The sequence below is a fragment of the Microtus oregoni genome, unplaced genomic scaffold (genome assembly GCF_018167655.1).
Source record: "Microtus oregoni isolate MIOR12 unplaced genomic scaffold, Mior012 000081F_ref0000091, whole genome shotgun sequence".
Lineage (NCBI taxonomy): Eukaryota > Metazoa > Chordata > Mammalia > Rodentia > Cricetidae > Microtus > Microtus oregoni.
Window position 1 is genome coordinate 1,092,546 of NW_024544541.1, and position 26,602 is coordinate 1,119,147.

The 26,602-nt window shown below is 43.9% G+C and overlaps 2 protein-coding genes across 2 annotated transcripts in view; both read left to right on the forward strand.

Annotated features, from left to right (window-relative positions):
- The window catches only part of LOC121441813 (period circadian protein homolog 3-like), a 50,345-nt gene that overhangs the window by 8,112 nt on the left and 15,631 nt on the right, over nucleotides 1-26,602 (forward strand). The window contains exons 6-14 of the mRNA XM_041643131.1: nucleotides 3,396-3,538; nucleotides 5,482-5,560; nucleotides 7,982-8,088; nucleotides 8,258-8,414; nucleotides 13,061-13,166; nucleotides 14,254-14,382; nucleotides 14,879-15,005; nucleotides 24,883-25,015; nucleotides 25,496-25,617. Of these exons, the coding sequence (XP_041499065.1) occupies nucleotides 3,396-3,538; nucleotides 5,482-5,560; nucleotides 7,982-8,088; nucleotides 8,258-8,414; nucleotides 13,061-13,166; nucleotides 14,254-14,382; nucleotides 14,879-15,005; nucleotides 24,883-25,015; nucleotides 25,496-25,617 (1,103 nt within the window). The remainder of the gene's footprint in view (nucleotides 1-3,395; nucleotides 3,539-5,481; nucleotides 5,561-7,981; nucleotides 8,089-8,257; nucleotides 8,415-13,060; nucleotides 13,167-14,253; nucleotides 14,383-14,878; nucleotides 15,006-24,882; nucleotides 25,016-25,495; nucleotides 25,618-26,602) is intronic.
- On the forward strand, nucleotides 21,731-22,546 carry LOC121441814 (60S ribosomal protein L7a-like). Its single transcript, XM_041643134.1, has one exon. The coding sequence runs from the start codon at nucleotides 21,746-21,748 to the stop codon at nucleotides 22,544-22,546; it is 801 nt and encodes a 266-aa protein (XP_041499068.1). The 5' UTR covers nucleotides 21,731-21,745.

A 26,602-nucleotide genomic window follows, 5' to 3' on the forward strand; every position in this document is an offset into this window, starting at 1 on the left:
ATTTGAAGAAGAAGAAGAAAAAAAAAAGGCTTCCTTGGGTAATACAGTCCCCAGTGCACAGAGAAGCATAATTACATTAAACTCAACTTGGGTATTGTCATTCCCCCCAAGCAGATGGGGTCTAGAGATACACTGCCTGTGCTAGCTTCAGGGCCTAAGGGTCTGGCGTTGCAGAGATAGGCTAGAGGTCATTTGGGTAGTTAGTTTCCTCTGGTCCTGGTTGTAGGAGCTTGGGGGAGCCTCTGGCTATCAGGGCCATTTCAGTTACTAACCACATCCAGTACTGGTTGTAGGAGCTTGTGTGGCCTGGCCCAACAGATGACACAGATCACCAGGCTGTTAATCTCTTCCAGTTCCCAGCTTTCTGGATAGAAGGACAGGTTTTTCATCTTTCCCATCGGAAAGACAAAATCCTGTGTGCCTAACATTCCTGGTTTCTCTGGAGATCTGTGGGCACAATGACCTCACGCTCTGCTCCAGACATAAATGACACATGGGCTTAAATCACACTAAATACTTATAGGTCCTGTCTGAGTCAGACTGCTCAAAGCAAATGTCTTTGGTCCCCATGTGTTTAAACTCTGTAAGCAGGAAACCAATAATGTGTAAATACTAATGTGTCCGCTAGCAACAAATTCCAGACAAGAGAGCGAGTTCTCTCGTGAAGACAGTGGAGAAATTGCTGTTTTTTTCAGACATTTTGTCTGTTTGCTGTTGTAACACAACCCCTAAGAGTGTCTAGTTTGCAGAGGATAAGGGTTTGGGCGTGCCGTTCTGGTGTCAGAGAGCATGAAGCCAGTGTCTGCTCGGCATTAGGCAAGGGCTTCATGATGAAGGGCAAACTGGCATGGGCAAAAAGGCAAAGGGAGCCAGACACCATAACAGCTAGCTCTCACCAAAGTTAGCCCACTCTGACAGGGTCTGCATTGATCCCCTCGTTATGGTGGTGCTCCCATGACCTTTTAGAGCCCCACATTGCTCTCACTGCCATTGCACTGGCTGGGGCCTTTGGTGGTATCAAAGCACATCCAACTGGCTAGGACAGGACCCTTCTCTGAGGAATCCCAGTTGCAGCAAGTACCCTAAAGAAGGTGAGCGAGTAAACCAGGCAGCCTTAAGGAAGGTTCTGAGGAAATATGGTCTGTGTGGAAGAAACAGATGTGCAAAGGCCCTGGGGTGGAACACACCTGAGTGTGGAAAGGTTAATGGAGAACCTGGCTGGAACAGAAGGGAAGAGAGGAGGGTGGATGGAAAGTCAAGGCCTAGATCACAGGGAATTTTACACTCAGAAGGAAGTATTTGGTTGAGATTAATTGCTTTCAAAACCTTTTCCTTAGGACTTTCTAACCTAACAAGCAAAGAAAATAGTATAATGAGCCAGTATGTTCTGACTACCCAACTATAAACCATGGCCAGCCTGGTGCCACTGTTCCTCCACCAGTTCTTCCCTCTGCTCTTATCTCAGAACTGAGACATTTCCTCCATTAGTATTTCAGAATGTATTTCTAAAAAGCAAAGTTACCATTCACCTTATGATGATAAAACCATCCTGGCCTTTGACCAGTAAGAACACTGTTAGGATGGATGCCCTGCCCTTCTAGCAGTATCCACGTGGTCTTTGACAGCCGCCTTTGCCTTTAGTCATGTGACATCCCAGACTCTGAGTCATGCTTTCTCCAGGTGTTCCCTTTTGCAGGTGGAGGGAAATGACATTACCATTGAGACCCTTTCTGGGTGAGGGTCAGTCCTTACTCTGGGGCTGCAGTATTTGTGTACAGTGCTAAGAGGTCTCATTTATCAAGAAAGCACATTTTAAATTACAAAGGACTGTGTGGACTGCTGTGTGAAGGACCAGGTCAGCTGTAGCACTGGAAGGCGTGGGTTGTAAAGTCAGGCTAGTGAGGTGGTAGAAGAAAAAAAAATTGGTTGCTTTGCCAGGACTTATTGACTGAGGTTTCTGTCCCGCCTGGTCTTGTAGCCATTCAGCCCCCAAAGAAATACACAGAGGTCTACATTAATTATAGACTGATTGGCCTAGTAGCTCGGGCTTATTAACTCGTAACTATTAGCCCATAATACTTGTTTGTGTTAGCTACATGGCTTGGTACCTTTTTTGGTGAGGCAGTCACATCTTACTTGCTCTGTGTCTGGCTTCGTCTCTGTCTGGGTGATGACTGCAGACTGAATCTTTCCTTTTCCCAGAATTCTCCTGTTCTCACCCCACCTATACTTCTTGCCTGGTTACTGGCCAATGAGCGTTTATTTAAAATACAATTGACAGGATACAGACCATTGTCCCACAGCAAGGACTTATGGGTTATAATTGGAACATGATATAAAAAGGAATGAGGGATTGGCGATAGGAATCTTGGGTGGAAATATCTGAGGCCCGAGAGCATGGAGCAAAAGCACCTTCCTGGAGAGGAGCTGTATCTGAGTTAATCTGGGTTTACATTGAGACTGTATGAAAACATAGTTCTAGGTAGAGGTACAGGCCAGCAGGTAATGTGTAGTGCAAGTGTATATAAGTGACATTTAGAGCCCTTGGCATGGACAAGGCTGAAGAAGTTCTTTATAGGGGGAAGCTGGACAAATGGAACATGAACTCTTGTGTAGTTGGGGGAAGGCTGTCATCCACATGACTAAAATAGGAAGCAGGGTCATAGTGAGGGTAGCCAGTACACTGGGACTGCCTTGGGATTGGGGTCACTAATCTAGATTAAGTTAGAAGAGAGACTTGATTGCAGACAAAGAAGAGTGGCTCACTCTTTGACAGTTAGACTCTACAGCATGTGGCATGTCCCAGTAGCATAGAGAAAGCTTTGTGCACATCCTCAGAGCTTCCTCAGTGAGACTGAGAAGGGGTCTCTCTCTATTCCAGAGGCCAGGCTAGGCAGCTAGGTTTTAATGTGCTTTCCCCAGCCAGGCATTTTGCAGGACACTGCTGACCTTCAAGCCAAGCCTGCAGCAACCAAGAAAGTAGCTGGAGCTTTGGTCAGTTCTTTAACAACAGAAGAGGGGTGCACTATAGTTGGGTTTAGCCATGTGATCACATGGGGCCCCATTTTCTATTTGCAGTGCTTGGTGTGCCTCACAGTGGAAGGGTAAGAGTCAGTGGGAGTTTGGGGCATCGTCATGAGCAGGTCGTGGGTGGGGTGACTCTCACAGTGATGTGAGCAGCCCTCCATAAAACTTCTTAGGTAGTGAGTAGTGGATGATCTTTATTGCCCAGAGGTACTAAGATTTCAAGCTAACCTTCCCTTTGGGGAAACAAGCATCTTTAAACGTTTTAGATTGGGTCTTTCTGTGTTGGGAATTCCCGGTGGAGCATCCCCAGCCTTTTCACAGTGGGCTGAGTGCACCACTGTCAGCTCTAATCACTTTGATCTCTTCAGTGGAGGTGGAGACAGAGCAGAAAAGAAGCATTACTCTCCGTTCTGGATCCTCCCCTATCTGCTTCACGTACATAGCTCTGCCCAGCCAGAACCAGAGCCTTGCTGTCTAGCACTGGCTGAGAAGATTCACTCTGGTTATGAAGGTAAGCCAGGATTTCCTGTGCTCAGTGAGAGGCAGAATGCGGTGTTCAGACAGGAGTGTGGAGAAGGCTGCTTCATGTCCAGTGTGGGCCATAAACTCACTTCTAGCTGGTGTTTACTGGGTGCTGTTTGCTGACCTTGACTTCCTGTGCTGTTATCACTGCTACAGTGTGACTTCAGCAGCAGAGTTGGATAGACATTAGTTACTTTAGTCCCTTCTCTATTGGTGACCTGTTCTGTGGCCTTTTACAAGGACCTATCTTAGACGAAATAATAGCACTAAAATCATTTCATGAAGAAGCTACAATAATAGATTGCATTTGCTAGGTAGCACATGCCTTGAGGGACCAAGGCATGAATGCCCTGGGTTACATAATAAGTTTAAGGCTAGCCTGGGCTACATAGTGATTCCCTGCCTCAACAAACCAAAAGCTGGAGGTGTAGCACAGTGGTAGAGTGCTTGTCATGCTGTGTAACTACAAGGCCCTGGGTTTGATTCTTAACACTTGATGGAGGGGGAAGCAATATGCTTTTGGGGGGGGGGGGCGGGTGCGGTTCAAGACAGGGTTTCTCTATATAGCTTTGGTGCCTGTTCTGGAATTAGCTCTTGTAGACCAGGCTGGCCTCAAATTCACAGAGATTGGCCTGCCTCTGCCTCCCGAGTGCTGGTACTAAAGGCGTGCGCCACCACCGCCCGACTGAAACAACATGTTCTACAAGTGTTTTGAAACTTCCAGAAATTGCAGTATATATATTCAATAAACAGAAATCCATTTCTAAACTTGTGTATAGGCAACTTCCATTTACTACCTAAAAACATAGTTGGCTCTGATGAGACATGATATGTGCTTTCCTACAAAGCACATACCTACCTACCCTATAAGTCACAATGAAAACATAGGACTATTGGAAAAATTAGTTTGGGGGCACAATGATAAAAAATTAATTACAAGTCAGGTGGTGGTGGCACACATCTTTAATCCCAGCACTCAGGAGCAGAGTCAGGCGGATCTCTGTAAGTTTGAGGCCAGCCTGGTCTACAAGAGCTGGTTTCAGAACAGGCTCCAAAGCTACAGAGAAACCCTGTCTCGAAAACAAAAAAACAGAAAAACAAAAAGATAAAGGGCCTAAAGAGATACCTCAGCAGTTAGGAGTACTGGCTGCACTTCAGTAGGTCCTGGTTCACTTCTCAGCACCCAAATAGTGGCTCACAGCTGCCTGTAACTCCAATTTAGGAGATCTCACTCCCTCTTCTGACCTGATCCTACACATACATGCAGACCAAACATGTACACACATAAATTTTCTTTTTTAAAAGGAAATAATAAATCATTAATTTATACGTTAAACAATAACAACAGCACTCCTATAACTGCCTCGGAATTCACCGAGGTAGCCACAGTTGAAATGTATCTGTGTTGTATGTATTCATGAGTAGCTCCAGACACTGGGTGCCTTTTTGTGTATTCACTTAGGATTTTTTGCAATTGGCATCATGCTGAAGTAACTGATGTAAGCCTACTCTCAGAGTGTGGACTGCATTTTTCAGTGCACATTTTAGATTAGAACTTGCCTGACTCGATGGTACTAATTTTATTCTACAACAAATTGCTTTAGTGCTATTGCAAGTGTTTTCATTTAGTTATACACCGCCACCAAAAAATATTCAGCCCTTCCCTTATTCCCACTTTACCTATTAGATATTTATGATAAAGAAATAAGCTATTAAGAATGCAGCAGACTTTTTGTATTACATATTGACCTCTTTAAAATCAAGTTAATAATGGAAACTATCATTATTTTACTGTGGCTTTGACTTCATGGCAGTCAGACCTTAGATTTAAGTTAGATTTCTGCCATTTCATTTTGAGATTTTATCCCTTGTATGTTGAGTAGATGATTGATTGCATATTTGACCCTAATCAGCCTTTCTCCTTTTTAATAGCTCCTCGAATCCCTGTAAATAAAAGAATTTTTACTACAACACACACCCCAGGATGTGTATTTCTTGAAGTAGATGAAAGGTAAATATTTGTTTGAGCCTAAAAGAGATTTGTTTTGGAAGACAAAGCAAGGTACTAGAGGTCTGTGTTATGCTTTGTGTACTGTTGTGTATTCAGTGACAGTCGGTTTGCCTGCATGGCTCCTGCTGGTTACAGTGCAGCTTAAATTGAGTCCTCTTAAATACATTTTCAAATCACATTTATTTATTGGGGTGTGTGTGTGTGTGTGTGTGTGTGTGTGTGTGTGCATGCTTCCATGTACATGTGGGGTCAGAGGACACCTTTCTGGTGTTGGGTCTCACCTTCCACTGTTTGGGTCTCAGGGATGCATCTCAGGCCAGCGGGCTTGGAGGCAAGTACTTGTACCTGTTGTCTGAATTTTAGTGTAAACATTTTGCATACTGTATTATTAAAAGTGATTTATGTGATACCTTCCTAGATCTCATAACATTGAGGCATAAGTGGTGCAGGTGATATTACTCTTATTTTACATAAATCAAGGATCAGTTCACCAAGAATATCTGACTATACTCAACTTAGGACCAAGATTTAAAATCTTTAGCATTTACTCTAGTGGTATTTCCATTTGACAAATGTGCTCAAATCAATTATGCTAAATATTGTAGTCTGAAGAGAGAGAGAAAAAGAGGACATACGTTTTTAATAAAGGCTAAGTTTTAAGAATTTTTCTTTATTTTGAACTTACATTACCTTTCTTTTTAGCGCAATTTTAAAATGATTTTGTTATTTTTTTTAACAGTGATAGATGATGCTTATTGCTGTTTTTCAGTATTTTTTAGAAAAAAAATTTACTTTATGTGTACAGGTGTTTTGCCTGCATGTATGTCTGTACCACATGTGGATACACCTCTAAGGAGGACAGAAGACAGCTCAGATCCCCTGGAACTGGAGTTACAGATGGTCGTGAGCCACCATCTGGGTTCTGAGAATCGAACTCAGGTCCTCGGGAAGATCAATGTTCTTAATTGCTGAGCATCTTTCCAGCTCCTGTTTTTTTGTATTTTTGTTTGGATAAAGCAAATGTTGGCCGGGCGGTGATGGTGCACATCTTTAATCCTAGCACACAGAAGGCAGAGGCAGGCGGATCTCTGTGAATTCAAGGCCAGCCTGGCTTACAAAGTGAGTTCTAAGACAGGCAGGGCTACACAGAAAAACACTATCTCAAAAAGCCAAATAAGCAAATGTTGATATCAGCTAGTATATGCAGCCCCACATATACACATTTATTTCAGAATTTTACTTATTCTTGAAATTTGAAAATCTGGGTAACATGCTTTAGTGTAAAACAAAGCATAGAAAATGTTTCCAGAGCTTGTTTTGTCTAAGCCATTCTGAAAACATTGCTGTGAGTATTGGTTGGGATGATAGTTGCCTTTGGATACTATATTTGATTTGGCCACTACATCGTATTCAGTCAGTATTAACCATGTGTTTGTTCATCAGTCTTGGTTACTGTAGTGAAATACTGGAAATGGCCAAACTTATAAGGAGGGAAGAAAGGTTTAATCCCTGCGCACTTTCAGGCCATGGTCACTCAGCTGGCTCCATGGCTTTGAAATCTCTGGTGGGGCAGGACATCATGGTGGGAGCACACAGTGACGTTAATCTGCTTCCTTCCTGAATGAATGCTGCTTGCTGGCTCACTCCCTGACTTACCCACTGCCTCAAGTTTTACTAGCTTTCCTACCTAACCTGGGACCACTGGAAATGATGCCCATTGTAGACAGTTGAGGCAGTCCCTCACAAACATGTCCACAGACTATTATGATGAAGACAGTTATTCAGCTGAGACTTCCATCAGGTGATTCTAAGCTGTTCAGGTTGACAGTTAATGCCAGTTCAGACAAGGCCTGAGGGCATACCCCAGTACCCCAACTTCTTTCCACTAGGCTTTGCCTCCTAAAGGCTTTACCACACTGTACTAACGCTGTGTAAGTTCACAGCCCGTTTTATCATTAGCATCCTGTTACATGTGCTCTTTCTAAATGATAGTATAACAAAGAGCGCAAGACTCGTGAGGAACTTGATAAAAATTCATGTCCATGGGTTATCTCCAGAGTGTGTGATTCATGAGTTCACAGTGAGCCCGCAATCCTGCTCTTAGGGAATGAGGTGATTTTGATGCAGTGTATCAGATGACTACTGACATAGTTAGCTTATATAGGTTTTTTTGCTTTCATGGGTGCATTAATGGACATCTTTTCATAAATGTTCTTCCTATTTAGAATTAAGTAGGGAAATTAGGGTTTGGTGGTGATGTTTTATTTTGCAGAGCAGGAGATGGGATCCTTAAGTATGCTAAGCACATAGCCTCTCACTGAGTTATATTGCCAGCCTGAGTGGGTATTTTTAAGTATATAAAAACTACTTAATTACTTGCTCACTATAACATGCTTCCTGTGCTGTGTACCTGTGCCCCAGGGCTGTGCCTTTGCTGGGTTACCTACCTCAGGATCTGATTGGAACATCCATCTTAACATATGTGCACCCTGAAGATCGGCCTCTGATGGTTGCCATACACCAAAAAGGTGGGGCCTGCTCCTTTATGGACGCTCTTATTTGTCACTAATTGGTTCTGATAAAAAAATGTATTGAACTGCTAAAGTAATTGTTTCCTCCTTTAAAGTGATAACTGAAGCAGGACACTTGCAATCTTATCTGTGTAAAGTTTGGTTTTAATCTTGTTGCTTTACATAGTTTTAAAGTATGTTGGCCATCCTCCATTTGAGCACTCGCCCATCAGATTCTGCACTCAGAATGGAGATTATGTCATTCTGGATTCTAGCTGGTCCAGCTTTGTGAACCCCTGGAGCCGGAAGGTTTCCTTCATCATTGGTCGGCATAAAGTTCAAACGTAAGTTCATCAGTTGGTGCTATGGGGTACAGAGGTGAGTGGGGCAGATGTCACCTGTCATGGAAGACGAACATGATTGAGTTAAGTTTTTTTTGCTACTTTCATGGCACTGCCAGCACTCTGATTTTTCTAATAATGATTATAGTCTTTGGGCGGTGTCTCAGCTCTTGGGTCACTGTGATGACTGTAGTGTTGGGACGGTGTCTCAGCTCTTAGGTCACTGTGATGGCTGTAGTCTTGGTGTCTCAGCTCTTAGGGCACTGTGATGACTGTAGTCTTGGTGTCTCAGCTCTTAGGTCACTGTGATGACTGTAGTCTTGGGTGGTGTCTCAGCTCTTAGGTCACTGTGATGACTGTAGTCTTGGTGTCTCAGCTCTTAGGTCACTGTGATGGCTGTAGTCTTGGGTGGTGTCTCAGCTCTTAGGTCACTGTGATGACTGTAGTCTTGGGCGGTGTCTCAGCTCTTAGGTCACTGTGATGGCTGTAGTCTTGGGTGGTGTCTCAGCTCTTAGGTCACTGTGATGGCTGTAGTCTTGGGTGGTGTCTCAGCTCTTAGGTCACTGTGATGGCTGTAGTCTTGGGTGGTGTCTCAGCTCTTAGGTCACTGTGATGGCTGTAGTCTTGGGCAGTGTCTCAGCTCTTAGGTCACTGTGATGGCTGTAGTCTTGGGTGGTGTCTCAGCTCTTAGGTCACTGTGATGGCTGTAGTCTTGGGTGGTGTCTCAGCTCTTAGGTCACTGTGATGACTGTAGTCTTGGGCGGTGTCTCAGCTCTTAGGTCACTGTGATGACTATAGTCTTGGGGCGGTGTCTCAGCTCTTAGGTCACTGTGATGACTGTAGTCTTGGGTGGTATCTCAGCTCTTAGGTCACTGTGATGACTGTAGTCTTGGGGCAGTGTCTCAGCTCTTAGGTCACTGTGATGACTGTAGTCTTGGGTGGTGTCTCAACTCTTAGGGCACTGTGATGACTGTAGTCTTGGGTGGTGTCTCAGCTCTTAGGGCACTGTGATGACTGTAGTCTTGGTGTCTCAGCTCTTAGGGCACTGTGATGGCTGTAGTCTTGGGTGGTGTCTCAGCTCTTAGGTCACTGTGATGACTGTAGTCTTGGGTGGTGTCTCAGCTCTTAGGGCACTGTGATGGCTGTAGTCTTGGTGTCTCAGCTCTTAGGTCACTGTGATGACTATAGTCTTGGGTGGTGTCTCAGCTCTTAGGTCACTGTGATGACTGTAGTCTTGGGTGGTGTCTCAGCTCTTAGGGCACTGTGATGGCTGTAGTCTTGGTGTCTCAGCTCTTAGGTCACTGTGATGACTATAGTCTTGGGTGGTGTCTCAGCTCTTAGGTCACTGTGATGGCTGTAGTCTTGGTGTCTCAGCTCTTAGGGCACTGTGATGGCTGTAGTCTTGGTGTCTCAGCTCTTAGGTCACTGTGATGGCTGTAGTCTTGGGTGGTGTCTCAGCTCTTAGGTCACTGTGATGACTGTAGTCTTGGGTGGTGTCTCAGCTCTTAGGGCACTGTGATGGCTGTAGTCTTGGTGTCTCAGCTCTTAGGTCACTGTGATGACTATAGTCTTGGGTGGTGTCTCAGCTCTTAGGTCACTGTGATGGCTGTAGTCTTGGTGTCTCAGCTCTTAGGTCACTGTGATGACTGTAGTCTTGGGGCAGTGTCTCAGCTCTTAGGTCACTGTGATGACTGTAGTCTTGGGTGGTGTCTCAGCTCTTAGGGCACTGTGATGGCTGTAGTCTTGGTGTCTCAGCTCTTAGGTCACTGTGATGACTATAGTCTTGGGCAGCGTTTCAGCTCTTAGGTCACGGTAGCTGTACTGTAAATCTGTGACTCCAGGTCAGGGGAGCCAGTGTCCTCTTCTGGCCTTCACAGGCACCAGGCATGAACGTGGTGCACAGACATATACTCAGGCAAAACACCATACACATTAAAAAATTAAATTAAAGTTTTTTTAAGATTTAATTTTGGGGGGCTGGAGAGATGGCTCAGTGGTTAAGAGCATTGCCTGCTCTTCCAAAGGTCCTGAGTTCAATTCCCGCAACCACATGGTGGCTCACAACCATCTGTAAAGAGGTCTGGTACCCTCTTCTGGCCTGCAGACATGCACACAGACATAATATTGTATACTAAATAAATAAATAAATATTTTAAAAAAAGATTTAATTTTGTAAGTATAAGTGTTTTGCTTGCATGTATGTAAGTATACTGAGTATGTATCTGGGTCCGTGGAGGCAACAAGAGGACACTGGGTCCTCTGGGACTGGAGTTACGGACTGTTGTAAGCAGCTGTTGTAAGAGCCAGGAACCAAACCCAGGTCCTCTTTAAAGCAGAAAGTGTTCCTAACCACTAACCACGGAGCCCTCTCTTTGGCTTCTCACTTGGCTGTTTCTTGGTTAGTTCTTCCATCCAGCCTGGACTGGGCAAACATTCTCCCACAGGGCTACATCACCCAGCCTCACACCAAATGTCAGGGGTAATGCCTACATCCTAAGACTTCATGAGTGATATATCTGACTCAGTATTCCTCATCAGTACCCACTCTACCGAGGACCCAAGAGGTAGTTTCCTGTCATGACGAATGTGTGAGCGTTGGTACCTAAACTGGTCCCTTCCTTTATCTCTCATCTCCCCTTAATAACTTGGGGACCTCGAGAGGTTGACATCCATGGTAGGATGGTTCTTGTAAAGCACTTGAACAATGATGATCACTCTCTAACAGTGGCTCTCATCCTTCCTGATGCTGGGACCCTTTAATACAGCTCCTCGTGTTATGGTGACCCCATCCATAAAATTATTTTATTGCTACTTTGTAGCTGTAATTTTGCCACTGTTATGAATCATAATGTAAATTTTTTTGGAGATAGGGATTTGCCAAAGGGGTTGTTGCAACCCTCAGGTTGAGAACTGCTGCTTTATGGCTTTTGAGGATGTTATTTTCATTTTCTTAGAGACTAACATAGTTTTTAGGAGGAGGTCTTAATGTCAGTTTCCTCTCTTTGTCATCTTTGTTGGTATTCACTATATTCAGGTAGTTTTTATTTCGTTTTTTAATTTATCGTGTAAGATGGGGGAATATGTAACATGACACACACATGTGGAGCTCAGAGAATATCTTGTGTGGGTATCACCTTTCACTATGGGCTCTGAGATCCCTCCAGTCATCAGGCTTACACGACAAACGATTTTACCCTGAAGCACCTCAGTGGCAGATTTTATTTTTGGGGGGAGGAGGGTTTAATTACATTTTTAAAATAGAAAACAAACTATCTTTTTTCATTTTACATACCAATCCCAGTTCCCACTCCCTCCCTCCTATCCCCTCCACCTACTCCCCTACCTAACTCCCCATCCACTCTTCAGAGAGGGTAAGGAACATTGCTTTGAGAAAAGTCCAGGGCCCTCCCTACTATATCTAGGCTGAGCAAGGTATCCATCCAAAGAGAATAGGTTCCCAAAAAGCCAGTACACGCAGCAGGGACAAATCCTGGTGCTACTGCCAGTGGCTCCACAGTCTCCCCCAGCCATACAACTGTCACCCACATTCAGAGGGTCTAGTTTGGTCCTGTGTTGGTTTCTTCCCTGTCCAGCTGGAGATGGTGAGCTCCCATTAGCTCAGGTTTTAAATCCTCTGAAGTTTATAAATGAGGTGGGAGGTAGGAGTGTGACAGCCTCATATTCACCACTAGGGGGGGTTGTAGAGCATCTTTATCAGGTAGCATAGGTGATTAGTAGCTTTATGTTTTATTTATTTTTGGTGTTTTGAGCCAAGCTCTCATCGTGTAGTTCTGGCTGTCCTAGAAGTTACTATGTAGACCAGGCTGACCTCACAGAGATCCTCCTCCCTCTGCCTCCCAAGTCCTGGGATCAAAGGCATGTGCTACCATGCCCAACTAAATTTTTAAAAGTTTATTTTTACTATGTTTTTTTAACTATGTGTAGATTAGGTGTATATGACTGCATGTGGGTATGTGCAGATGCCAGAGGTTATAAGTCACTTGTCATGGGTGGTAGGAACCAAACTCCAGTTCTCTGGAAGAGTAACAGGTTCTCTTAACCACTGAGCCATCTCCAGCCCAGCTTTAAGTATGTAAGCTTGGCAACTTTAGGGTCTTAACATTTGTACAGAGGGTTCACTCAGTCAGATTTTTAAACCAGTCCTTACTGAATCTCTTAGGAACAAAAGAAGTATCTTAATGCTGGCTTTATATATGTAAATACTTTTACTAAATTCACACACACACACACACACCCCTGAACCTGTTACATAAAGATCAGTGCTGTAGAGAAATTTAAACTGTGCAGGTGTTTGCCTGTAATCCCAGTTCTCAGGAAGTAGGATTAGCCTGGGGTAATTGTAGGAAGATTTTGACTCAAAAAAACAACAGCTGAGATGTAATTTATGGTGGATTGCTTTCTTAACTTGTTCAAGGTCCTGTGGTTTGTTCCCAGGACCACGTGGGTTGGAGTTGTTATGTATATTTTGATTCTTTGGGAATTTTAACTCCATATTTTCTGAATCTATAGTTAAAGAGTTGGTTCATCAGAACATAGCTGATTCTTTAAATGGTCTGTTGCAAGCACGTTAGTCTTCATTTTAGATGAATTTGATTGTTTGGCTCATTGTTTTTCTTGACATTTTATAGGAGCCCATTAAATGAGGATGTTTTTGCTACCAAAATAAAAAAGGCCCCTGATAACGACAAAGACATAGCAGATTTGCAAGAACAGATTCACAGACTTCTTCTGCAGGTAAAGTTTTAAAAGCACACGATTCCCCAGATGGTGTTTTTGTTAGTTTGGTCTCAGTGAGGTCAGACCACAAGAACACACTGAGGAGAGAGGAACCTTTGCCTCCACATCTTAGAAATGTTTGCTCTTCTCTTTGCTTCTATGGATTAAGTTCTGTTCATTTGGTTTCTTACTCTGAGTGAGATGCACAGGACATTTTTGGCTGCACTTACTTCAGCACAACAGACTGGGCTGCAGTGTCAGGGCAGACCCTTGCTTTCTTGTTTTCTTCATGAGAAACTCTTCTCATGCTTCAGACACCAGCAGTGTGCTCAGCTCCTTAGCTTGAACCTCAGTGTTTTTTAAAATAATTCCGTTTTTAAAAGTAGAAGAGCGAGATGGTTGGTCTCAGTATTTCTTGTCATTATAAAGGAAGAAGAGGAAAATTACTTGTTGGAAAGAACAGCCGAAGATGGGTCCTGTTAGTAAATAAAGTTGAATGTGTCAGTGTTGAATGTGAGCCCAGAGCTTTTCAGAAATGTTTTTTATAAAATCTCAGGGTTCATGAAGTCTCTGAAATTTTTTTAAAAATCTGTGTTTTTATTTTATGTGTTCTGTCTATTCTAAATTGAGCACAGGGAACTGAAGTTTTTTGTTTTTTGGTTTTTTTTTTTAGTTTTTCGAGACAAGGTTTCTCTGTAGCTTTGGAGCCTGTCCTGGAACTAGCTCTTGTAGACCAGGCTGGCCTCGAACTCCCAGAGATCCGCCTGCCTCTGCCTCCCGAGTGCTGGGATTAAAGGCGTGCGCCACCACCGCCCGGCTCTGAAGTTTGTTTTATTTTATAAAATTATTTATGATTTACAAAAAGCAGTTACCTTATGGCATCTAAAAGGACATGTTGCTGCAATCTCTACGTAGACTAGAAAGATAGGCCTGCCCTGAGAGTAGGAAGGTGCTGAGGTGTCTCACACCAGCGTGCAGGCTGACAGCCTCCATACCTACTGTCGCGTTTAAGAAGCCCTTCGCTGTGTGGTTGTAGGCTGGGAGCTCAGAGGTGAACATCCTTACCACGTACACAGCAGTGACTGAGCTGGCCCCTTCCTTCTAGCCCATTCATGCCAGTACTTCCAGTGGTTACGGGAGCCTTGGCAGCAGCGGTTCACAGGAGCAGCACGTCAGCATCCCCTCTTCCAGTGAGCCAAGTGGACACTGTGTGGAGGAAGCACAGAAGGAGCAGGTGTGTGGAAGATGTGTTTTGTGCAGATGTAATGTGTCAGTGGAGCTCTCCTGTACCCGTGACTTCTTAGGACTTGTCATTTGACAGATTTAAATTTATTTTAGAAAATGATGTGGATGGAAATAAATAAATGTCTGTTAAATAAAATCTGAGATAGGCTTAGTGGCAAATGCTTATCATTCCAGCAGGGTGAAAGCAAGAGTTCTGAGGCCAGCTGGGCTACATGGTGAGAACCCTGTCTTTAGAGGGAAAAATCACCTTTGCCAGGTGACATTTGGATTAACTGTATGCTTTCCGAAAAGCAGTGTATCATGAGTAGATGGACATACAGTTTGATTGGCATCATTGTACGTTGGCTCCGCAAAAAGTGGAATTGAAGTGAGGGCTGCTTTTAGTCTTGTCTCAGAGAACCAGAGGTTAAGCCTGTATTGTTTGTGTATCTTTTAGTGCACACTTCTACGCTTATAAACCCTGTTTTGTCATTCTTCTCCCTAAGATGACCTTGCCGCAGGTCTATACCTGTGTAAACAAAATTAAGAATGTGGGTCAGCAGCTGTACATTGAGTCAATGGCCAGATCAGTCAAGCCAGTGATGGACACGTGCGTGGAGCTGCAGGGTGGTGGTAAGTCAACGGAGTGGCCCTCCGCTGCTCCCGAATCTGTCTCTTGATAGACAGCTGCATGTATGCACTCTGAGCAAAACCCCTGAGCTCTGTGCTGCTCTCTAGCTTGCAGAATTTTCCAGAAAATGGAATAGTATTGACAGCAGTGATATACTGGCTGCACAATACCACTGGGAAGCTAAACAGTTTTACAGTATAGCTCAATATGCCTTAATAAAGATTTAATTATTTTGATACAATCTGTCTTAGTTAGGTTTCCTTTTGTTGTGAAGAGACACCATGACCACAGCAACTCCTATAGAGAAAACATTTCCTTGGGGTGGCTTGTTAATAGTTTCAGAGTTCAGTTATTATCATCATGATGGGGAGCGTGGTAGTGTGCAGGCAGATGTGCTGGAGTAGCTGAGAGTTCTACTTAGAGACAACAGGAAGTCACCTGAAAGTCACACTGAGGGAAGCTTGAGCAGAAGAGACCTTAAAGCTGCCCCCACAGTGACACACGTCCTCCAGGAAGGCCACACCTCGTAATAATGCCACTCCCTTTGGGGGTCATTTTCTTTCAAACCACATTATACTCCCTGGCCCCCAAAGACTTGGAGCCATATCATAATGCAAAAAAAAAATGCATTTAGTCCAACTTCAAAAGTTCCCACAATCAATAATAGTCTCAAACTTATTTCAAAGTCTCTTCTGAGAAGCATGACAATCTCTTAACTATAATCCTCATAAAATTCAAAATCAAAAAAATCACATACCTCCAACATATATTGGCACAGAATAAACATTAGCTTTCTAAAACATGAGGAAGGGGGCATAGCAAGGAAATACTGAACAAAAGCAAGACCAGAAGCCAGCTGTACAAACTCCAAACTCTGCAGCTCTCTGTCCGATGTCAAAATGCTTTTTAGATCTTCAGCTCTGTTCAGCTTTGTTGAATACAACACACTTCTTTCTCTTGGGCTGGTTCCACTCCCTGTTAGCAACTCTATCTGGAGGTTTCTTCCCACTCACCAGTTCCTGAATAACCAACCACTCTGAAGCTTAATCTTAATTACAAACTGTTTGGCCAGTGCCTCAGGCTTCTTACTGGCTAGCTCTACAAAGACAGAAAAGAGGAGATGATGTGGGATACCCCTCTGTATGCTGTGAATATGTTTTATTACCATTGGTTAATAGAGAAGCTGCTTTGGCGTAAGGCAGGATAGAATATAACTAAGCGGGATATCCAAACATATATACAGGAGAAGAAGGGCAGGATTGGGAGGAATGTGAGTCAGCTGCCAAGAAGAGTGATATGAGCAGCAGCCTAAGGAGAAAGACACCAGAACAGAGGTAATACCACAGCACATGGTGATACATGGATTAGTAGAAATGAGTTAATTTATAAGAGAGAGCTAGCCAGTAATAACCCTGAGCTGTCACCCAAGCAATTATACTTAATATTAGCCTCTGAGTGATTATTTCATAAGCAGCTGCTGGGACTGATGTGGGGAAGAGAAACTAGTCCAGCGGGACCAGGCTAGACAGAGAAAAACATTTGGATACACAACTCTGCTCGGCAGGTGTCCATGACTCTGGCATCTCTACCATCTTGGGTTCTCCAAGGCAACCCAGGCTTCAACTTGACAGCTTCATGAAATGGCCTCTCTACTAGGCCTCCATTCAGGGACACCCCTGACACATGCCTGGCCTCAGCAACTTTATACCATAACTCCTTTCTTCTATCCTTAACTCTAAACCTAAAAGCATGTGACCAAAGCTGCCAAGTTCTGCTGCTTGCTGGAAGGGGAACATGGCCTCCTCATTCAATTAAATCTTCACCGACTTTCTGGCTTTCACTGCCTTAGCTTGGCTGTCCTGAAATTGCTCTATAGACCAAGCTGGCCTCAAACTCAGAGATCTGCCAGCCTCTGCCTTCTGAGTGCTGGAATTAAAGGTGTGCCCTCCCATCTCTAAGCTTTTATTTATTTATTTATTTATTTTTTACAAGTTAGAAACTCAGCTAGCTGAGATCTTACCCTGAGGTCACCACTCCTTTATTCCATTTCTTAATCTGTTTATCTCCTTGAACACAGGATTTAGCTCTACTCCACTTCCCAGTGTTCTTTTTCTCCTCAAAATTTTCATTTTGTAGTTTACCCTGCTCAGCTTGCTCCTTTTTATTATAAATATTCATTAGAGTTACCACTAATAACCACAGGACAGAGTCTATACTAGGCTGTTTTGAGATTTCTTCTGCCAAGAGAATTAATCCAAATCGCTTCACTTCAGCCTCAAACAGACTCCTCAGACAAGGACAAAGTGGGTCATTTTCTTCACCAAAGGGAGTCACTTTCTTCACCAAAATATCATAAGAATGGTCTCTAGGCAATATAGTGAAATTCTTCTCTTCTGAAACCTCTTGAGTTGAGTCCCTGACAGTTCAAATGACTCTTAGCTCCTATGTCTTCCATGCTTCTACTAGTGTGGCCCATTAAGCAGAGCTTAGAGCATTCCACTGCTTTACAAACCCAAGTCCAAAGTCCAGATTCCTCCAAACAAACACATGGTCAGACCTATCATAATATCCCACTCCTGGTACCAGCTTCTGTCTTGGGTTTCCTATTGCTGTAATGAGACACCATAAACCTTTAATTGGGGTGGCTTGCTTACAGTTTCAGAGGTTCAGTTCATTATCACCATGGTGGGGAGCATGGTGGTGTGCAGGTAGGCATGGTGTTAGAGCTGAGAGTGCTGCATCTTGCAACAGGAAGTCAACTGAAAGTCACACGGTGGGAAGCTTGAGCAGAGACCTCAAAACCTGCCCCCACAGTGACACACTTCCTCCAACTAGGCTATACTTGCTAATCATGCCATTCTCTTTGGGGACGATTTTCTTTCAAACCACCACACCATCAGACTCTCGGTTTCTTTCCTTTCTAAGCTATCGAAACCCGAAAGAAAATAATTTTTAACACAGATAATAAAGAATATTGAAATAATCCTTTTCTGTCACTTCAAATAAATGAAGAATAATCTAGACTGAGTAGAAAATTTGACCTTTGAGCTTTTCTTGAGTGTAAGGTAAGGCTCACTCCAAAAGTATTGAATCAGTTGATTATATTCAGTGGTATTTATGTTAGAAAGCTCCCTAGTTACCTAGCAGACAAAAAACATCTGTATTTGGAAATTAGATTGGATTGTGGGAATGGAACCTAGGGTCTCGCTAGGCAAACACTCTTCCGTGGACCACACTGCCGTCGGTGTGCATCGACTTACTGACTTCCCTGTTTCTCATTTTACACATTGATTGCTTTTAACTTAACTGCTTGTTCTTTCATTTTTCTCCTTGAAGTTTAATACAGTTTTAGAAATCATGGATGTTGATCATGTAAATTTTATAATAGTATTCATCATTGTCAATTGTAAGCTTACATAACATGGGTGACATTTACTTTCTAAGACCAGTAGTAACAGTAGCTGGGTTGTTGAAGATCTGTCAGGACTTTTAAGGCAGCAGACTAGGAAGGTGGGTCAGTGGGTAAAGTCCTGGCTGCACAAGTGTGAGTACTAGTTCGGATCCGCAGGACTCATATAAAGGCCAGGCATGGCCATGATGCTGGCAACTCCAGTGCTGAGATGTGGAGACAGTCAGATCCCAGGGACCCACTAGTCAGCCAATCTATCCAGCGCAGCTCCTGATTCGGTGAGAGACCTGATCTTAAAAACTAAAGTGGAGAATTACAGAAGATCCAAAATTGATGTTTGATCTCTACTCACGTGCACACCCCAAAGCAACTCAGACTACTGAGCACATGTTACTGCTGCTTTGGACCCTGTGTAATATTATGTCAAAGTTTCTGAGCTCTCCGGGGCAATAGCATATACCTCCTACAATCAGAAGGCAGAGGCTGGTAGATTGTTGTTAAGTTCCAGGTCAGCCCGGGCTGCAAAATGAGACCTGTCTTCCTCGCAGGGCTTTGCTTTGTTTTGTTTTGTTTTTTTGATGTTGTAATTTTCAAACAAGAAGGCATTTATTTCTCACAGTGTGGACAGGTATCTAGGGTCAAGGTATGGAAAATACAGCATTCAGTGCGAGCCCTCACTGCTTCCAAGAATGAGTTTGAATACCCACAACCTTCAAGGAAAAGGAAAACCTCTCCCTACATGACAGAAGAACAAAAACAACAAAAAGAGTCTTAGCTCATTCTTTTATTCTCACCCCATGGCTTTGAGGCGGAGCTCGTCCCTCCATTGTCACCCCCATGGCTTTTAGGTGGCGCTCATCATCACTCCAGTTATCTCAAATTCCTGAGGTAAAACAATCCTTCTCTAACATCCTCCAACATGCTAGGACTGGGTGCATGCCACCACATCAACCTCCAGCTGTTTTATAAGGTCACTAACCCCATTCATAAAGAGATATGCAAGTGCTTCCGTTTTCTGCTCAGGAATGAAGAAAGAGCATCAGTCCATCCACACTTGGAGTGAAAAAGACAGCAAATCTACGACCTTTCTTTACCCTGTTGGAATACTGAAGCAGCTGCTACCAGTTCTGAAATCCAAGGAAAGGCTCAGGCTTGTGAAACAGTTGTTTCACGGATGGACAAAGCAAACACTGGACTGCAGCTGACTGGCTGACTCAGGAAGTGCACTGGTTTATTGCATCAGGGAAGTTACAAGGGAGATATGCAAAGGGGGAGCAAGAGCTGAAAATGGAGCAGGTATTCAAGACACTCAAAACAGCCACCACTTGAAGCACAGAGTCTGGCTAGAGGATTTTGGAAGTGTCATTCAGAAAAACATAGTCAGAACAAATGCAAGCTCAGCCTAAGGTTGCATTAATCCAAGCCCAGGCCTTTACAGGGATGTGGCTGCTCCATCTCTGCTGTCTCTGACAGTTTTGATAAGAAATGAAGTTTATGGAAAGACAAGAAACAAAGTGGTCACTAAAGGAATACAAACACACCGCAGTGGAAATACTTGACAAGTAGGATTGTGAATGGTGCATTGCTGGGCTAGTGGGCAAAACGCCCCATGAGCAAAGCCAGCTCTGAGAAGGAACTGATGAAATGTTAGAAAAGCCGGAGATACGGTGTATATCCTGCTGCCTATTTTCCCACTGATGTGTCTCTGTGACATAAAAATGTTCATATGACCCAAGTCAGAAGAGACTAACATTGATGTTTGTATACTCTGGAGAACAAAAGGTTTCAGCAAATCAGACATGACAGTTATCAGCACACAGAAGAATCAGTAAGCTCCAGCATAGATTGCTTTGGATATCACATAGACTCCACAAACTGCAATGGAAACAGTGGAGCGAGTTCAGGGGTTGCACCAGTATACCTAATACGGGATTGATTGGAATCCTAAAAGAAATATTTGAAGATCTAACAGTCAAGAGTCTGCAGATTCAAAGAACATCAGTTTTCTTAAAAAATAAAAATCATTTCTGTTCAAGCTGCTGAAAATAAACCCAAAGAGTATATCATGAAGGCAGCAAGAAACAGATGACCATAGATAAGGCATAGCCGTGCATTTCTCCAGAAATCATTTACAGAGGAAGACCATAAACCACATCTTGAAAGAAAAAACTGTCAACGCAGAGTTTTGTACCTGGTAGGGAATCCTTCAGAAGCAGGTTTCTCAAACTTCCGAGAATTTGATAGCACACTTTTCTACCAGAGATGTCAAGGAATTTCTTATTTTTTAACAATTTATTTTCCCTCCCTCCCTCCCTCCCTCTCTCTCTCTCTCTCTCTCTCTCTCTCTCTCTCTCTGTGTGTGATGCATACATGTGTACGTACATGAGAGAGGACACTAGACTATGGAGGCTAGAGGTGCTGGATCCCTTAACTGTCTCTTAACCACTGAGTCAATCTCTCTAGCCCCAGGAATTTCTTAGCTGAAGAAATATGATAAAAACCAAACCTATCTACACTAAGGAATAAAAATACTGGACAAGGAATAAAAGAAAAATAAGTTTTTTAATTTATTTGAAAAATAACTAAAATAGTGTTCTGCACTTACAACATACAAGTAAAACATGGGCAAGGTGGTGGGGAGAATGTGCTGTTGTCAGCCTTTGTCTGTGAAATAATGGAATAATTGGAAGTGAACCCTATGCACCATGGAAATTAGACGAAGGATGGTGAATAAACAGGCATTGTGACATAGGTAGTCTACTATTGACCTTAAAGAGCTCAGGAAGAGTCCATTGTTAATGATGATGCTGAATCACTGGGCTCAGCATGGTGGGATGGGTACCGTAGACCATGTGGATATACTGGATAAAGAAATGACTTATATCTTATGTGGGATGGAGCAGAGCAGTGAGGTTGCATCCCACTGTCTAGAGTAGTGCACAGTCTAAAACAGGAAGAGTGAACATCTGCATCTTTCCACTTGGTTGTTTTTTAACTTAGACATAACTATGGGTAACTGAAGCCATGGGGTTAGTTGTTGAATCTTGCCTAAGATAGCCATCTCCTGTTCTCTTAATGCAACTGAAACCGCAGCAAAACCAGCCACCAGTGATGGGGTACATACTGAGACTGACGGGAGGGAGCTGTCTACAGAGGGGAAGCTGGGTAGTTAGTCCCACTCTAGAATGTAGGGAGAACTCGGGCTGTGTGCAGATAAATCTGCTAAACATGGATGGCAGAAACATACTCAAGGAGGTAGTAGCCATGATTCTCCCACCCGACACAGTCGCAGGTTAAGATCTTCCCTGAACCTCTCTCCTCCAGCCCGGCAAGATGCCCAAGGGAAAGAAGGCCAAGGGGAAGAAGGTGGCCCCGGCCCCCGCCGTCGTGAAGAAGCAGGAGGCGAAGAAGGTGGTGAATCCTTTGTTTGAGAAGAGGCCTAAGAACTTCGGCATTGGGCAGGACATCCAGCCCAAGAGAGATCTCACGCGCTTCGTCAAATGGCCCCGCTACATTAGGCTGCAGCGGCAGAGGGCCATCCTCTATAAGCGGCTCAAAGTTCCTCCAGCCATTAACCAGTTCACCCAAGCCCTGGACCGGCAAACAGCTACCCAGTTGCTTAAGCTTGCCCACAAGTACAGGCCAGAGACCAAGCAGGAAAAGAAGCAGAGGCTGCTGGCCCGTGCTGAGAAGAAAGCTGCCGGCAAAGGGGATGTCCCGACTAAGAGACCACCTGTCCTTCAAGCGGGCGTCAATACAGTCACCACTTTGGTAGAGAACAAGAAGGCTCAGCTGGTGGTGATTGCCCACGACGTAGACCCCATTGAGCTGGTGGTCTTCCTGCCTGCTCTGTGTCGCAAGATGGGGGTCCCCTACTGCATCATCAAGGGAAAGGCCAGGCTGGGGCAGCTGGTCCATAGGAAGACATGCACCACTGTTGCCTTCACACAGGTTAACTCGGAAGACAAGGGTGCTCTGGCCAAGCTGGTGGAAGCTATTAGGACCAATTACAACGACAGATATGATGAGATCCGCCGCCACTGGGGAGGCAACGTCCTGGGTCCTAAATCTGTGGCTCGAATTGCCAAGCTGGAAAAGGCAAAGGCCAAAGAACTCGCCACTAAACTGGGTTAAATGTACTGCTGAGTTTTCTGTACATAAATATAAAACTTCCATCTGAAAAAAAAAAAAAAAAAAAAGATCTTCCCTGAAAAAGGGGAAGTGATAGAGGTGGATCTTGTATCTTATCTGTTGCTTTTATTGGTTAACTAATAAAGAAAACTGCTTGGCCTGATAGGACAGAAAATTAGGTAGGCGGAGTAAACAGAACAGAATGCTGGGAGAAAGAAGCCGAGTCAGGTAGTCGCCATGATTCTCCCACCCGACACAGCTGCAGGTTAAGATCTTCCCTGGTAAGCCACCTCGTGGGCTACACAGATTATTAGATTATTAGAAATGGGTTAGATCAAAATGTAAGAGCTAGCCAATAAGAGGCTGGAACTAATGGGCCAGGCAGTGTTTAAAAGAAAAAAAAACATACTCAAGGAGGTAGGTTTTAGAGAAGAAAAAATAATATATTTTAACTAGATGCCAAATACAAAGTACTACTGTACATAAACACCATATCCAGGTTGGTGGGCTTATTACAGGAAGAATCCTGAAGCTGCTTTGTATACTAAGGTTGAACAAGTTTATGCAGACATTTTAGATAATGATAACAAGATCTCTCACTATTGTAAAAGTTTCAAGTAATCAAAGGAGTAATTGTAGAATAAGTTGTCCTGGACTGGCAGTAGAAGCATGTGGAAGAACTTAGGCTTTCGGCTGAAGGGTGGCAGACAGATAGATATGGGTTAATATACAGACTTGTGTATCAGTTTTGACCGTTTAGAGTACTTATAAGCATAGACACACCTAACAGCAAAATCCTGATTTCTGGGTGTATTTTTTCCAACAAAGAGAACCAGGACCAGAGAGACAAAAAGACATCAGAACGGGCACAGGACAGAGCTTGGAAGAACTATGAGTAGCTCAGACTGGGTCAATTAAGTAACAAAATTCATCATGACAGTGTTGCTTTATAACCCACCAAATGAAATAACCACGCGTCTGTACTGAAAAATGAGGAATAAGTGAAGACCAAGGGACCAAGTTACAATAGAATTAAGATGTGACCACCAGATTCACTGAGATCCTGGACCAGATCCTGAAATAAAAGTTACATTTAGCGATAACCCAGAAAAATTCAAGCAAAGTCCTCATCCCAGTAGAGCACGCCCCCACTGTGAATTTCATGGTTTTATTGTGTCGTGTGAACATTAGTGGAATGTTGCTGTGTGAATGCTAGTGGAAGCTTCAGGGAGGGGCATGCCAATGTTCCATACTGTTTCTGTAGAGTTGGAATGAGGCTATCCATAAAGCTGTGTTAAGTTAGGGTGCTCCAGGTCAGCTAAAAATGCCCATCCCTAAGAGCAGCAGTAGCAAATGCCACAAATATGTCAACAGTATGACATAATTAGTCACCCTTGACCTCGGCGCCATTCTTTTTTCCATAGCACCATTTTGTTTTGTTTTTTGGTTTTGTTTTTTTTTAATTTATTTATTTATTATGTATACAATATTCTGTCTGTGTGTATGTCTGCAGGCCAGAAGAGAGCACCAGACCTCATTACAGATGGTTGTGAGCCACCATGTGGTTTCCGGGAATTGAACTCAGGACCTTTGGAAGAGCAGGCAATGCTCTTAACCTCTGAGCCATCTCTCCAGACCCCCATAGCACCATTTTGTAGGGTTTCCTCTCAGCCTATCTTTCCGTCTTCTTTACTGGCTCGCTCTTCTGGCTTCAGGAGGTTCAGGTTCCCTATCCTCAAGCTTAGAGGTGTTCCCCCTTTTCTCCACATCTGTGCCATTAGCCACACTTGATAATTTCAGTTCAAATTCAAACCAATACAGTATTCTTTTATTATTCCTTGGTTGTAGTGGCCTATTTCAAGTGCTTCCTGTGGTAGTGGCTGGCATGTAGGACAGCACAAAAACAGGCGCAGTGCTGTGTGCTTTACCTTGCAACACGGGGGATATGTGTGGTATCCAATTATTCCAGTCTCCGTGTCCACAGACCCACTCCACAGGTGTTCAGCGGACAGGTGCTGTGCAAGGTGGGGTGACACACAGCATTAGCTGTCTTGGCCAGTTGTAATAAGTAGTATTGGCTTGGCCTTGGGCTTTCCCCACCAGCCTTTCATCTGATAGTCGCTTTGGTATACATACTCCATTCTGTCTTAAAAATACTGGTGCAGTCATGCTGTGTAGCTTGCTTTTGTGCCTTATTCACTTGACTGATATTTCCGTGTCAGTGCATTTAGATCTGAGCTCATGGTTAATGACTGCATAACGGTTTATACATGTATGAGCTTACTATTTCCTTGATGCATGCTAAATATTTCAATTGCATATGCTTTCATTTTCTTCAGATGAGCAGAAGGACTTTTCTTCCTCTCAGACACTGAGAAATAAAAGCATGGATACTGGCTCTTGCGGTGACCCGAGGCAAGAACAGCACAGCTCATCCTACCAGCAGATGAGCTGTATCGACAGTGTCATCAGGTGAGAAATGCCTGCGAGCCTAGCTCACTGGAACCGCATTGTGTCTTCAGAGATGTGTGTGTTGACTTCATACTACAAGGGATAGGATCAGTAGATGCATGAGGAGCTCTTAGAGCTGCTGGGGACAATGGTGCTGAGTCCTCTGTTAGCCATGGAGTGGGTGCCTGTTACATACGGTTCATAATGTATTGACCTTTGTGGAGGGCGCGGAAAATAAGAAGCTGCATCTCTCTGTGGCAGAGCGGTGGTATAGTGAATGTGTAAGCTGGTCAGGATTAAATGGTGTGAGAGGTGAAGACCAGTTAAAGAACGTAGTGAAAGAGATATTGTAAGTCACTGATGCAGGCTGGGATGATCAGGGCTGACTTCATCCCAGAAGGAAGGACAAAGTCCCCCAGGCCTCAGTCATGGAAGCAAAGCACAGAAGTGGGAAAAGCTTGTGGGAGCCAATACAGAAACAGCCCAATCCTGTTGTTACAGGTACCTGACAAGCTACAGTCTCCCGGCCTTGAAAAGAAAGTGCATATCCTGCACAAACACATCTTCATCCTCAGAAGAAGCCAAGCAAAACCACGATGCAGACTGCAGCACAGCCCTGCGAGGTACAGGAGTGTCCTCACAGTAGATGACTTCATTGTTTTCTGTCTGTCTTTATTTTACATCCCGGCCAAGGTTTCCCCTACCTCCTCTCCTCCCAGTCCCTTCCCCCATATCTCCTCTTTCCCCACCCCCCAATCGACTCCTCTTTCGTTTCTTTCAGGAAAGGGCAGGCCTCTCATGGATCTCAACCAAACATGGCTTACACGGTTGCAGTGAAACTAAGCACCTCCCCATGTACTAGGCTGAGAAGAATGACCTAGTATGAGGAGTAGGGTCCCAAAACCCTGTAAAAGTCGGAGGCAGCCCCTGTTCCCACTGTTAGGAGTTCCTCAGGAGGACTGTAACATATAGACAGAGCACCTAGGTTAGTCCCATGCTGGCTCCCTGGTGGTCAGTTCATTCTCACTAAGCCCCTGGCCAGGTTAGTTGATTCTGTGGATTTTCTTGTGATATCCTTGACTACTTTGGCTCCTGCAATTCTTCCTCCCTCTCTTCTGTAGGATCTCCTGAGCTCCACCTGATGTTTGACTGTGGGTATACACCTGATTCCATCAGTTGCTGGGTGGAGCCTTTCTGATGACTATTAGGCTAGTCGTTTATCTACAAATGTAACAGAATATCATTAGGCATCATTATGTTGGCTTTTTTTTTCTCCAGTAGTATATGGTTCTATTCTAGGTCTCTGGGTCCTTGTGTTCCAGGCAGTGTCAGGGTGGACTTACTCTCCTGGCATGGGTTTTAGGCTAGACCAGTCACTGGCCATTTCCTTAATCTCTAGGTCCCCTTACCCCAGTGTTTCCCATAGGCAGAACAGACTCTAGGTCAAAGGTTATGATCTGACTATACAAGTCTGATTTTTCTTTGGGCCACCAGCTCACAAAATAACAGCACATTTATTGCTAATTATAAAAGCTCAGCCTATAGCTTAGTCTTGTTTGTAACTAACTCTTATAACTTAAATTAACCCATATTTTTTAATCTACTTTG